The sequence below is a fragment of the Monodelphis domestica genome, chromosome 6, assembly GCF_027887165.1.
Source record: "Monodelphis domestica isolate mMonDom1 chromosome 6, mMonDom1.pri, whole genome shotgun sequence".
NCBI lineage: Eukaryota > Metazoa > Chordata > Mammalia > Didelphimorphia > Didelphidae > Monodelphis > Monodelphis domestica.
Window position 1 is genome coordinate 72,582,276 of NC_077232.1, and position 14,746 is coordinate 72,597,021.

Genomic DNA, 14,746 nt, shown 5'->3' on the forward strand with positions numbered 1-14,746 from the left:
TTCTCTCTATTCCTGGAGCCACATCGCTCTAGCTCTCACCAGTACTATGACACTGGCCTCCTAGCCGAGCTCATTGCCTTCTCCCATATATCCTCCACGAGCTTTCTAAGTGATTTTTCCTAAAGTACAGGTGAAGTGGGCCAGGATACTGGTGGCACTGTAGAGGTGTGAGTTAACTCCTCTCCCTCTCCTGCCTCCTGTATAAATGGAGATTTGAACCTTTGACTTCATTCCCCAGAAGTCCTTAGTATTTCCCAAAATTCCCTATTTTCTCTCTTGCATCTCCACGTTGGTGAGATCACATTATTGTATTTAAGTGGATATATCTTCCTCCCATGCTCTCTTTGACCTATGACTGGGCTGAATTAGGATAGTTTTTTGCTTTAGTTATTATTAATAAAACTTTATTAAAATATATTTAGTTATAGTATAGTAATTTTAATCTTTACACTCCCAAATACCAGCCAGAACTGTTGTACGCAGGGAAGTTGTGCTATAGATGTAGGGAGCCTTGAAGGTTAACTTTGCTCCCAAGTGGATTGATCTGAGACTCCTCTGGGGCAAGAAGAGTAAAAAGCAGTTTTCAGAACTTCAACAAGAAGCACAAGACTCCAGGGAACACTCTTGTTGGCATTTAATCCACTGGACTGCTTTTATCCAGTTTGGGAACCACTTTTACATGAGTGTATTGAAATATACATTTAGTAAAAGACTTAAAAAAACCAACTTGGGGGTTCTAAGGGATCCACTGCAGTAGATACAGAATAGTGAATTAAAAAATAGGTCTGATCATGTCATACTCTGATTCAATAAACTCCAGTGGCTCCCTATTATCTTTAAGGATAAAGGTTTAAACTTTTCTGGTTGGCATTAAAACCCTTCCCAAACTCCCTCCCATCTTCCTTTACTCTGCCTTCCATCTCTGGATTTTTGCATTCCCTGATCATCTTTACTGGAGACCGAACTGTCACTTGGTTGAACATTGAGCCTATAGACCTAATGAGACTGCCTAATCTGCCACAGACCCCTTCCAGTGGACAGAGCTTTCTGCAGAGCACACTCCTGCTGAGGACCATGAGGTTTCCTTGCCATTCCCCTCACTGCCCCCCTTTGCAAAAATAATCTTCTGCTCCCTTAGCAGGCTGCTGTTTTTAACAGCTCCCAATTTTCTCTCTAGAGGTATCTGGATCCCAAATTCACTTCCAATGCCTTTCCAAATACCATCACATAGTTCAGGGCTTATCTCTCTACTTTACCCAATTGTTCTAAATTAGTTCCTGTGAAGGAAAAAGAGAAACCATAGTAGTTTTTGTGTCATCTTGATGGACTAATCTCCCAAACACCTGGTGGCCTTCTAGGAGAAACTCCCTAGCCTCTATTGATGGAAAAATGAAATATAACAAACTATGCAAGGCCATTGTAAGACAGATGGTCTTGTCCACTATGGTAAAAACTACTTGTTGTCCTTGGAAAAGATGCCCTCCAGTTTTCTCTAAAGGGGACTGCTTTCATAATTGCAAAAGTATTTGGTCATTTCCCCTTGGAAGGAAGGATGGAAATAAATATTTAATAAGCTACTACTGTATACCAAATATTATACTAAGTGCTGCTTCACAAATATTACCTCATTTAATCTTCAGCAATCCTGGGAGGTATGTGCTATTACTAGCCCTATCTTAACACTGAAGAAACGGAGGCAAATAGAATTGAAGTGACTTGCCCAGGATCACACAATTAAATAAGTATCTGTGACTGAATTTGAACTCATGTTTTCTTAATTCTAGGCTTTACTCTATCTACTATGCTATCTACTTTTTGTTCAGTTATTCAGTCATTTCCAACTCTTCAAGCCCTTTGGACCATAGCATGCCAGATCCTTCTTTTTTCTACTATCTCTCAATGTCTGGCCAAGCCCATGTTCATTGTTCCCATCACAATAGCTATCCATCTATCCTCTGCCATCCCTTCTCCTTTTGCCTCCAATCTTTCCCAACATCAGGGGCTTGTGCACAGAGTCCTATCTTCTGATTATGTGGTCAAAAGATTTCAGCTTCAGCTTCAGCATTTGTCCATCCAATAAAAATTGGAGTTAATTTCTATAATAATTGATTGATTTCATCTTCTTTCTGTCCAAGGAGCTCACAAAAGTCTTCCCCAATACCAGAATTCAAAATATATATATATATATATATATATATATATATATATATATATATATATATATCCATTCTACAGTGTTTGGCTTTCCTTGTAGTCTAACTCTCACAGCCATACATTATGCTGCTGGAAAAGTCACAGCTTTGATCACAATATAAAATAAAAACTTTCAGAGCTTCCAAATATATAAATTGATTTTTTCTTTGTTTCCCCTTAGAAGCCAAAAAAATATTTTTAAAACAAAAAGGGCCATATTTGGGGGTCAATAGGACAAGGAAGCATGACTTTCATGGTGTTGGTTCTCCTTGCACTAGATCATGCATGCACCCCCAGAAGCATGCACATAGACAGGGGATAGAAAGCAATCTTACATGTAATCAGTACACAGGGAGTAGCAGTCTATGAAAGGAGGCCACCCCCAGAGGCAGAAGATGAGGCCAGTGGACATCAACTCTGGAGTCTGAGCTATAAATATAAAAGGTGGATGAGTTTTGTCAGCTGGAGGTCCCCAGGAGAGAGTGAACCTGGAATCCCCATCCCAGTCTCATTAATTGGACCTGCCTCTGGGAAGAAGCCCCAACTGTAGCAGGAAAACTAGCAGGGCTCAGAGAAAGTCAGTGTTAGATACTTATTAAGCATTTCTTGGGTACTGGGAAAGACAACTCAATGACTCCCTCTTTTATTTTCTCTAGGATAAAAATATAAACTCCTCTGATTGGCATTTAAAGCCAAAAGTTAGCTAAAATGCAGTTTCTGCCTTCAAGGAGTTTAGTCTAGTAGGAGGATAAGACACAAACACAGAGAACTAACATAACTGATAAACAGCATTAGAACAATGAATACAGAGAAGCATGGGAAGACTATGTGAACAGAACCAAGAAAACATCCTTCCTAGCCACTGCAATAATGGCAAAGGGAAGAATAGATGATAACAACCCAAACCAAATGCTGCAAAATTATAATGATCAAAACTGGTCCCAAAGAAGAGATATGAGAAAGCACCTTTTCCCTGACCCTATTCTTGGCAGGTTTTGAGGAATTCTTTTTTTCTTTCATCTCTTTTTTTTCTTCTTTGTCATAAGGGTTAGCTCTCTGAGAGGGAGAAGTGGAGGGATACATTGTGGGGGAAGTGGGTAAACAAAATATCAGTGTAAAAACAATAACAACAACAAAGTACTCAAACAAAATAAATTCCAAACAAATGCCTTGTGGATTCCAAAGGCCAAAGCATCATAAAATTTAAGAATGGAAAGAACTTTATAGGTCATCCAGCCCAGGATTTCTTAACCTTCTTTTTCTCCCACAGATTAATAATCTTTTTAGATGTATAAAATAAACTACATAGAAGTACAATGAAAACCAATCATATTGAAATAGTGATTCACTTTTATGTTTACATGCTCCAGGTTAAGGTCACTGAAAATGTGTTGAACAAATGAATAAATTCATCACGTTCTCCTTTGGATCATAACTATGCCCTGTTAGTATCTTTCCTATTAGGTTGTAAAATGCTGGAAAGCAGCGATCATATCTTACTTAACTGTGTCCCCGAAAGAGAAGTCCAGTTTGAGGTAGCTGGGTGGCCCAGTGGAAAGAGAGCCAGCCCTAAAGATGGCAAGTCCTGGGTTCAAATCTGTTCTTAGATACTTTCAGCTGTATGACCCTGGGCAAGTCATTTAACCCCAACTGCCAATCCCTGATGGCTCTTTTGCCTTAGAACCAGTAAGTAGTGTAAATTCAAAGTAAGTTTAAAAAAAAAAAGAGTCCAGTCCAAGGCCCTGTACATAATAGGTATCTAGTTATTCAATGCAAATCAACAAATATCAACTTAGTGCCAATTATACTTTAAGTCCTACGAGGGGGATCGTGCCCTTGAGGTTCCCACAGTCTGGCAGGGGAGAGAAGACATATGCACAAGTGATTACAAAGCAGAGAATTATAGGCAGTGGAAAGAATGCTGGTTTTGGAATTCAAAGACTGAGTTTTGAATCCTACCACCTACAACCTGTGTCACCTTGGACCTGTCCCTTTACCTCCTTAGGTCTCTGATGTCCTTTTTTTTTTTAACCTTTCCCTTCCAAGTTAGAATCGAGACTAAGTATTGGTTCCAAGGCAGAAAAGTGGTCAAGATTAGGCAATGGGGGTTAAGTGACTTGCCCAGAGTCAAACAGCTAGGAAGTGTCTGAGGTCAGACTGGAACCCAGGACCTCCTATCTTCAGGCCTGGTAGTCTATCCAGTAACCTAGCTGACTTCAGTCTACTTATTTTTAAGTCGAGGGATTTGGACGAGTGACCTCTAAGCTCTTTTCCAGTCACAGGTGTATGATTCAGCTCTTACTCCAAGGAGAAGGTGATATTTAAGCTGAACCTGCGATTTTTTTTTTCCCAGAAAAGGGAATTTCAAATGAGGAAACTCCCTTTACCAATACAGGCTAGGGCTTTATCTTCAATTTCTAGTCTGAGTAGTGCCTAGAAAATGGAGAGATCATAAGACTTGCCCAAGGTCACACAGTTGAAACTTGAATTCAGGTCATTCTGACTCCAAAGTTGGATCCATTGCCACTAGGCCATCCAAACTCTCCCAAGATACACAAGGAACTCTGTCAAAGTCACAGGGCCAGTTCCCTATCCATAATAAGTAATAAATTGGTATATAATAATGTTTATAATAAAGATAAATAAGTAATCAAAAAATACAAATAGATAGTTTTCAGAAGAGAAAAAGAGACAAGAAAAAGCCTTTTTAAAAATAATCAGCCTCATTAATTATCAAAGAAATGTCCACTGAAGCAACAAGTAGGGATAAGGGGAAGAGAGGAGGTACCAGAAAAAGTCACCGGACATGGTAGCGAGGGCAAGGAAAGCAGGTCATTAGTGATGGGGCAGGAGGTGGGGGCAGAGGAGGCAAAGGGAAATAGCAGATCTCTGAATTCAGGGGACTAAGCAAGCTCAGGGACCCAGGGGCAAAGGCCAGAGGTCCCTCTACTGATTTGGAGGAGAAGCTAGTGTTAATGTGTGGCCAAAGGTCCAAGGCAGTGTAGACAAAGGGGGACGTTACTCAGGATACATTCAAAGGACAGATTGTAGCCTAGGTTGGCTCAAGGATGATGAAATGGGGCATGAGGAGGTAAGGATGGAAAGATAGCTTGATGCCACAACAAAGAGGGCATTAAACAGGAGGTACTAGGTTCAAATCTGGCCTCAGATACTTCCTAGCTGTGTGCATCACTTGACCCCCTTTGCCTAGCCCTTACCACTCTTCAGCCTTGAAACCAATGCACAGTATTGATTCCAAAACTGAAGGTAAGGCTTTAAAAAAAAAAAAAGCTGGCATTTATAAAATGCTTCCAGGTCTGCAAAGCACTTTTCAAAAATTATCTCGTTATCCTCGTCAGAATCCTGGGAGGTAGGTGCTATTATTGCCCCCCATTTTACAGATGGGGAAACTGAGGTAGGCAGAGATTAAGTGAGTTGCTCAGCATCACAGTAGCTAAGAAGTGTATGAGACCAGGTGTGAAAAAGTCAGGTCCTGGTCCAGTGCTGAATCTACTGCGCTCCCTGGCTGCCTGGAGGGCTAGAGTGGATGATGCATTAAACAAAGGGAGTCAATGTCTATAGGTGAAAAAGACAACAAAAATGACCTTCTGTGCAATATGCTAAAAGTCGATCTGAGGCTGTTTTCCTCCTGAAACAGAGAACACTGCTCCCAATAAAGTCCTTCCTTCCCAGTTTTCCAGCTCCAAGAACTCCCTTCCTGCCCCCACTACACATGAGTAAGATTCTTGTAACACTCATGCTTTCAGCCTCCAGATAAAGGAATTAGACTACTTTTTATGAGAGGCACCAGAGAAGCCCTACTGCAATGTGGGGTGTCCTGCTCTCTCTGGCCCCATCAATCATTCTTCTCTCCCAGGGGCCCCCAAGGATTGGCCACCCACTCCCAGCTGCCTCCACCCACTGTTCCTGAGGAAGACGGATCTCCTCCCTGGGCTCCTTAGGTACAAGTCCACCATCTGTCAACATCTGCATTCCACTCCTACACAGATTATGAGATTTCCTAAGACCTTTATGGCGCATAACTGCAGAGGAAGAGACAAGATTAAAAATAGAAAGCATGAAGAAAATGCTCATCATAAAACACTTGAGTTCTCATAATAAAAGGTACACACTTGGACAGACAGATGTAGGGTTTCATTGGCACAGGGAACTCCCCATGAGGAAATCCCCTCTACCACTGTAGGCTGGCACCTTTTCTGCAACTTAGAAAGCTGCTTAGAGAGCCCTGGGGGATTCAGTTGCTTGCTCAGAGCCCTTCTATGCCAGAGGCAGGACCCAGGTCTCTACCTGCTAGATCAATGCTGCCTCTCATCCTGCTCCCTTAGGAGACTGAGCTTTGCCAGGATTTCCTCCTTCACATATTCCTTTCTGATAGGACAGGGAACAACTTGATCGATCTTGTCTGGTCCTGGTCCCTTAGGGTGGGGAGTGCAACAAACCTGATAAACATTGACGGGGCATTGATGGAGATGGTGTATAACTAAAGGTATGGCTAACTAAGGCTTGACAATCAACAAGGATTTATTAAGCACCTACTATGTGCCAGGCTCTGTACTAGGTGCTGGGGATACAAAGACAAAAAAACAGGTCTTGCCCTCAGAAAACTTACATTCTATCAGAAGAAACAAGAAGTGTTGGCTGTTTCTATATTTTTATTTATTTAAATATGTTTATATTTATTCATTTAAATTATTTATTGATTTATATTCTTTTATATATTTATTTAAATCTAGTTAATATATTTATTTAAAATATACACAGAGTAAAAATATAAGATTGTTTCAGAGGGAGAAAGGTCAAAGCAAGCTCAAGCTGACTTCTGAGGGAAGCTAAGGATTCTAAGATAACACGGTGAGGATGGAGCTCATTCCAGGCAAGATGGACACAACCTGTGCAAAACCCTGGAGATGGGAAATGGAATTTCACCACGATGGCCATATACTCCAAAGGGCCAAAGAGAGAGACAGGCACCAAAGAGCTCCATAGTAAGTGTTCTGTGAATTGGATGCTCTTGGTAGAGGTAGTGGTGGGAGGGGGAAATCTCCTATTTAAGAGATCCTGACCTTCAGGAACCCCAATATCTGGAGCCTTCAGCCCTGCTAACCTCCCTTAAAATCTCCCTTTCTGCAGGAAACCTTTCCCAGTCCTTAATTCTAGTGCCTTCTTTCTGTTGCCTCCTTCATCATTAACCTGGAGATAGCTTATTTACAGATTTGGGCTTGTTTCCCCATTAGATTAGGAGCCCCTCAAAGGCAGGGGCTATTTTTTGCCTTTCTTTTTTTTTCAATCTATAAACATTTATTACATGCGTATTGTGTTCCACTCAGTCAATAAGCATTTATAATAACAAATAGAATATAACAATAAGCACATACTATAGGCCAACACTGTGTCTGGCACACGGCAGGCTCTTGAAAAAAAAATCCTTACCTTCTGTCTTGGAATCAGTGCTAAGTATCAGTTCCAAGGCAGAAGAGTGGTAAGGGCTAGGCAATTGGGTTTAAGTGACTCACCCAGGGTCACACAGCTAGGAAGTGTTTGAGGTAAGATTTGAACCCAGGACCTCCTATCTCCTGGTCTAGCTCTCTAAATCTACTGGGTCACTTAGCTGCCCCTTTTGGTAGGCTCTTAATAAATGCTTACCCACTGACTGACACCTCTTCTTAGCATACCCTCCTCTCCACCCCAGCAGTCCCCCAGGCATATATACTCACACATGGTTGCAATCATGTTGGCAGTAGCTCGTTGGTGCTCTGGGAACCACAAAGCTGCAAGTTTGGCCGGAGAGAAGATGACCAAGACCTGGGCCACAGCACAAAAGCTCTGGCCAATCATAAAAAATATGAAATGGTAATTTTTCAAAGATACTATGCAAGGTATCACTCGGATGACGCTCCCAGTGGCATTCAACCAGGCACACAGGATCGTCTGCAAGGAAAAAGAGGCAGGATATACAGAGATCTTCTCTAGCTTGACCTAAGCCCCATCCAGACCTTGAACCTAACAACCTCTCCTTCTCTTAGTCCTGCAACATACAGAGGAGAGACCCTGGCATCGTGGAAACAGGAAAAGTCACACGTCAGACACTTAGCAGCCCTGTGAGGCTAGGCAAGTCCCCCAAGAACTCAGCCCGAGTTTTCTCATTATTAACATTTTCCAGGTGAGGCCCTGGGCTTAAGAAAGGACATCGACTAAAAGGTGTACGTACACGGGGTTGTTTTCTTTTCTTTTTTCCTTTTTTTTAAAATCTTTACCTTCCATCTTGGAATCAATACTGTGTATTGGCTTCAAGGCAGAAGAGTGGTAAGGGCTAGGCAGTGGGGGTCAAGTGACTTGCCCAGGGTCAGCTGGGAAGTGTCTGAGGCCAGATTGGAACCTAGGACCTCCCATCTCTAAGCTTGGCTCTCAAACCACTGAGCTACCCAGCTACCCCCGGGGTTGTTTTCTTAAAGACATGGGATTTCAAAATAGAAGGGACCTTTAAGACCACTGAGTTTGACATCCTCAAGTAAAGTAATACAAAGTATTATATTATATATTATATACATAGTATATATTATAATGTCAAAGTGAGGATTTGAACCCAAATCCTCTGACTCCAAATCCAGGATTCTTTCCACTAAACCCTGGTTGATGTCTTTATAGTCCCTGAATGAAGAAAATCCCAAATAGAACTTTTCAGAGTACACATAAGCTTCCTCCTGGTTCCCCCGTCCACCTACAGAAGAGGAGGGACTAGAAGAATGGTCCTTCCCCTGAGGAACTCACAATGGAAGAGGCGTGATGGGTGATGGGACTGAGAGATGCATCAGAGCCGTGAGAGAGGGAAATTCTACAGACTAAGAAGAAGGGAGGAGTACTCACCGAACATCGCAGTCCAAAAGAATCCAGGAACCATGTAGCGATTATGCCAAAGGGGATGGATATCACCAGGTAGATGAGTGACAACCAGTTAATCTCTATCATGGAGAGTTGGAAGTAGTCAGAAATTTTGTCAGCAACTGGGGCAAAACTCAGCCAAAGCTGCAAAGTAGGAGAGAGACCTCATGAGTCTGGGTGGAATTAGGAGAAATGCAAACTTTGAGCTTAACCGAAGATGTTTATGTCTGTGAGAAACAGCCCAGGAAAAGGAAACCCAGAACCTAAGGAGAACGTTTGCTCCAAAGTGAACAGCAAAAAAATAAGGCTTGAAGTTTCACGGGTTGCCAACCTGGAAATTGTCCTGGGATCATTTTCATTTAGGATAAACACTTACTCATCTACCTCCCTATAGGAGAGACCAGAAAAGACATAGTCCTGAGTTCAAATCTGCCCTCAGACACTTACTAGCTGTGTCCTGGGCAAGTTGCTTAACTCTGTTTGCCTTAGTTTCCTCATCTGTCAAATGAGCTGAAGTTAGAAAATGGCAAACCACTCCAAGATATTTGCCAAGGAAACCTCAGATGGGGTCACAGAGAGCTGGATGTGACTAAAATGACCAAAGACAACCGATAAGAGTAACTGCAAAAGGCATTTTGAAAGAGGGGGCACGCATCATAGAATCAGACATTTAAAGCCCAACAGAGCAGGGGAACCTTGGGGCTTGCAGGGATACGGAGAGAGAAATGGGAGAAAGATGTTCTAGGCAGAGAGAAGAACACAGAGGCAACTTGTGTCCCTAGTACCACAGTGAGTGGTCAGGCTGTTTAGAGAGGGTGGACGAGATCCAAGCCCCACTCTGGACTCAGGGATAAATTACTTAGCACAGAGACAAATGGAATTCATAAGTGGAAACAGGCTGGCCTGGGACCATCCTGGGATCAGGTCTTTATCTGAACTTTGAGGCTCTGGGGTTAACTTTAAGTTATTTAAATCCCAGCCTTTATCTCAAAAGATGTTAACACTCTTTCCCACCAATGGGGTGGCTTTATAATTTTCTAAGGCTTTCAGATCTGTTCTGTCCCAGGCTCTTGGAAGGAAGCTGGGCAGGGATTTCTCCCTGTCTTTGACTAAAGAGGCAACCGATGTGCAGAGGCAGGGATGGATGGGTCAGTAGTGGTTCAAAGTCACCCAACGACTTAGTGGGAGAGCCTGGACTAAGAAGTCAGGGTTCCTGTCTCCCATTTTCAGGGCTATGATCATTCTACTGTCCTACCTCCATGTTGAGGACAGAAGGGAGAAGGGAAGAAGGGGCAAAAGCAGTAATAGAGTCGTCCAATTTTAGTTCTATGCTGGACATTAAGCAGAAAGGAAGGCAAAAGTGGAAGAAAGCTGTAGTTACTTCCCTTTTTATTGCTAGGGGTGCAAGGGGAGCAGGGAAGTGGTGGGGCATGTAACCCCTAAGAACTGAAGTGAAAGGGGGAAGTACTGGTTAAGTTCAGAATGTCAGAAATAAATGAAACTTAAAGGATGAGCTTCTCTTTATGTGAAAAAGGTGCAACAGTCTTTTGGTGGCCACAGCTGGGGAATGAAGGCATTTCCTGAGCCCTAGTCTACAAGCCAGCAAACCTGGGTGGCATCTCAGTATGGCCATTAAGGAAGGCCCTCTGTGATCTTGAGCAAATCAATCCCTTCTCCAGGGACCATTTCCCCATCTGGAAAATCTTAGATGAGATATCTCGAAGGTCCCTCCCTGCTCTGACATTCTGTAATTCTGAGACCAATCTTGTTGCCTGGCAACACCTCTCAGGGCAGCATGTGATGTCTCCCCAAATTTCCCTTTTAGAATTGAATACTACTTGGATAAAGACATGAAGTCATGCCAATACTGAACCAAATGAAAAAGTTCTTAGCTTGGCTGTTGAGTGTAAAGAACCTGGATTTGGAGTCAGGAAGATCTGTGTTCAAATCCAGTCCTGGATACATACTAGGTGTGGTGCCCACAGACAATCAATTTACCTCTCTGAACCTATATCTTAGTTTGTTAAAAATAATAATAATAATACCCTATTCATACACATGTCTTTTTTTTTTTTTTAACCCTTACCTTCTGCCTTAGAATCAATACTACGTGTTGGTTCCAAGGCAGAAGAGCAGTAAGGGCTAGGCAAAGGGGGTTAAGTGACTTGCCCAGGGTCACACAGCTAGGCAGTGTCTGAGGCTAGACAAATCATTTCTCAAATAATATTTCTGTTGCTGTATACAGTTGGTTCTTCTTGTTTTGCTCTCATCATTTCACATGGGGTTTTCCATGTTTTTAATTTATTTTTATTTGTTATAATAAAAACTCTTTCCTTCTGTCTTAGAATCAATACTACGTGTTGGTTCCAAGGCAGAAGAGCAGTAAGGGCTAAGTAAGGGGGATGAAGTGACTTGCCCAGGGTCACCCATCTAGGAAGTATCTGAGGCTAGATATGAATTTAGGACCCTAGGTCTGGCTCTCAATCCACTGAGCCACCTCACTGTTCCCTTCCCACATTTCTAAAAAAAATTAACATGCTCGTCATTTCTAATATTACAGCAGTATTCCATCACAATCATGTCACCACTGAGTATTTTAATGTAACAAATAAATAAATAAAAATAATAATATCCTACTCAGAGGGCAATTGGGAGGACCAAATGAGATAATAACTATTGAGGGCTCTGAAAACTTGAAAGCCCTGTATAATGTTGGCTGTCCTTATTCTCTAGCTTTCCTGTTCTCCCCAACATGTACCCTCCAAACAGGCAGGCTGGTTTCGTTGTCCACCAAGGCTTTAGAACATCCCTACCTAGAATGTACTCCTCCCCTTCCCTCTGGTGCTGCCCAATGCTATCTATCTTTCAGGACCTGCTTTCATGAATCCACCCAAAAATTCTATCTCAATTCAGTTCAACAAGTATTTGAAAGGGACATCTAGGTAGCAGGGTGGATAGAGTGCCAGGCCCAGAATTGGGAGAATGTAGTTTAATTCTGGAGTCGGGCTCAAGACTCAAGAAAAACATGTTAACTAATTTTTTTTTAATAGCTACTATCTCACGAGCAACATGGAAATTGGAAAAATATAAGCAGCCTGAAGCCTATCCTGTTACTCTCCCTGAAATGCCTCCATTTTTACTCATTATTTTGGGTTTAGGCATAATGTTGTCCAGGTTCCCTTTAAAATGCATCTTCTCTAGAGACAGGTAACATGATTAAGCTAGTATCAAAAAGGAGAAGAAAAAGGCAAACTACTCTAGTATCTTTGCCAAGGAAACCCCAAAAGAGGTCATAACTGAAAAAGACTAAACCACAATGTGCAAAATACAGGGAATTAGCCTAACAGCCACAGATTTTGTAGTCCCCAAACTACAAAGGACCACAGAGGTCATCTAGTCTGGTACAAAACAGAGCAGGAATTCACTTAAAGAGTCCTAGGGCTAAAGAACTCATCACCTCACATAAGTCATTCTGTTCTACCTTTGCATAAGTATTTGTTGGAATTTTTTTTAACATTTTAACTAAATTTGCCTCTTGGTGACAGCTAGGTATTAGGATTTTAATAAAACCATGTAAGGAGGAAAGGCCTTAGAGATCATCTAGTCCAATCTTCTCAGTTTAGGTACATTCATATTCTCATTCTGTAGAAGCATGAAGCCTTGTTCAGGGGAGGCAGGACAGGTTTTTTGTTGTGCATGGGGTGATGGGAAAAGAGAGGAAGAGGGGAGAAGTCAGTAAGAGGGAAGGGCCCAGGAAGATCAAATAAGCACCAAGAAGAGGGTGAAGGACCATAGTAAAGATTAACCTCCTCAAAAAAGGAAAACGAGCCAGAGGCCAGGCAAAAATAGAATCATAGATTTAGATCTGGAAATTACTTTAGAGCTCATCTAACCAAACCCCTTCATTTCATAGGTGAGGATATTAAGGCTCAGGAAGGTAACTTGCCAAAGGTAAGAGAACCTAAGTTTGGACACAGGTCCTTGATTTCAAGTAGAATATTCTTGTTACTTGCACCATCTTGGTTATTTCTATCCTAGCGTAAATGTGAGTCCCAAGTATCTCAAAGGCTTAGTGGAAATCGGAGGTAGCTGCTCATGAATTACAAAATCACACAAACTGGCAGTTGGATGGGATGTTGGTGAACATCTAGTCCAATCCATACACAAAAAGAATGTCTACTATGACATATCTGATGAGTAGGCAGTCAGCCTCTCCTTAAGGGTCAATGGCTGGGCCAGGGAAGGTATCATGGTGATGGAAGGGCAATCTGGCTCCCGAAGAATAAGTAGGATTCAGATAGGGAAAGAAGAGGGTAAAGGTACTCCAATCAAGGAGGACCACATGAGCAAAAACATGAGGGGAAATAACCCTGACAGCTGAAGAGAAAGAAGACTGGCAAAGTAGTTTAGGAATAGAATGTGGAGGACTGTGAATGCCAAACTAAATCTTATTCTAGTCAATGGCAAGCAATTTAAAGTTTTTTGAGAGTGTATGAATAGGAGGTGGAGAGGGGAAAGACTAAAGGTGATGGCTCTATTGCCAGATTTGAGGTGATGAGATCTGAAACAGCGGTTGAGTGGAATAGAGGAGACAGATATGAGAGAAATTGTGGTGATGTAAACAACCCTACAAGCAGCACATTTCAGTTTTAGACAACTTGAAACTGTTGGGAAGTTTTCCTTATTCTGAACCAAAATCTGCCTCCATGCAATTGACAATAGCCCTACAGGTACTTAAAAGACAGCTATTGTGCCTTCTCTACTCCATCTCCAACCAAGTCTTCTTTTCTCTTAGATTTAACATCCTGCAGTTCTATCAAGCTATCTTCCATCTGGGGTATTGTTATTATTGTTGAGTCATTTCAGACATGACTGACTTTTTCATAATCCCTTTTGAGGTTTTCTTGGCAAAGATACTGGGGTGGTTTGCTATTTCCTTCTCCAGCTCATTTGACAAATGTGGAAACTGAGGCAAACACACTTAAGTAACTTACTAGGACTTACCAGGATAACAGGTGATCCTGGTAGAGGTCATAAGATAATAAATTTAACTAAATGGGTCTTAGGGGTAACTTCCTCCAAGCCCTTCATTTTATAGGTGAGAAAACTGAGGTCTAGCAAATAACTAATTACACACATAGTAAGTAACAAGATAAGGATCAGAACCACTGGAACCCATCACTCTTTACATAGCACAATGAAGTATTCTGAAGGTAACTGCAGGAATAGGCTTGGAGCTTGATGGAAAGATGAAGGCTAGTATATAAATTTAGGAGTTATTGGTACGAAATTAATAGCAGAAGCTGGGTGAGTAAATGAAATTCCTAGTGGAGAAAGTGAAGGACAGAGTGCTCAATTCAGAACTCAAGGAAGAAAGAATATTCAGGAAGCAGAATCAAGGGTGAACCAAAATGTCAGTTAACTAGTATCTATAAAGCACCTACTATGTACCAAGCAATGGGTACCTGGGTGAAGGCCAGGTAGGTGGGCACAATGAAAAAAGCTCAGTGCCTGGAGTCATAAAGACTGAGTTCAAATCTGGCCTTACTAGCTGTGAGAACCAGGGCAAGTCACTTAACCCTGTTAGTCTCCGCTTCCTCAACTATAAAATGAGCCAGAGAAGGAAGTGGCAAACCACTCCAGTATCTTTGCC

General features: G+C 41.9%; 1 protein-coding gene across 1 annotated transcript in view; it reads right to left on the minus strand.

Moving 5' to 3' along the window:
• The window catches only part of SLC49A3 (solute carrier family 49 member 3), a 58,025-nt gene that overhangs the window by 39,256 nt on the left and 4,023 nt on the right, over positions 1-14,746 (minus strand). Inside the window, exons 2-3 of the mRNA XM_056802245.1 lie at positions 9,079-9,237; positions 7,929-8,142 (exon numbers count right to left, since the gene is read on the minus strand). Coding sequence (XP_056658223.1) covers positions 7,929-8,142; positions 9,079-9,237 — 373 coding nt within the window. The remainder of the gene's footprint in view (positions 1-7,928; positions 8,143-9,078; positions 9,238-14,746) is intronic.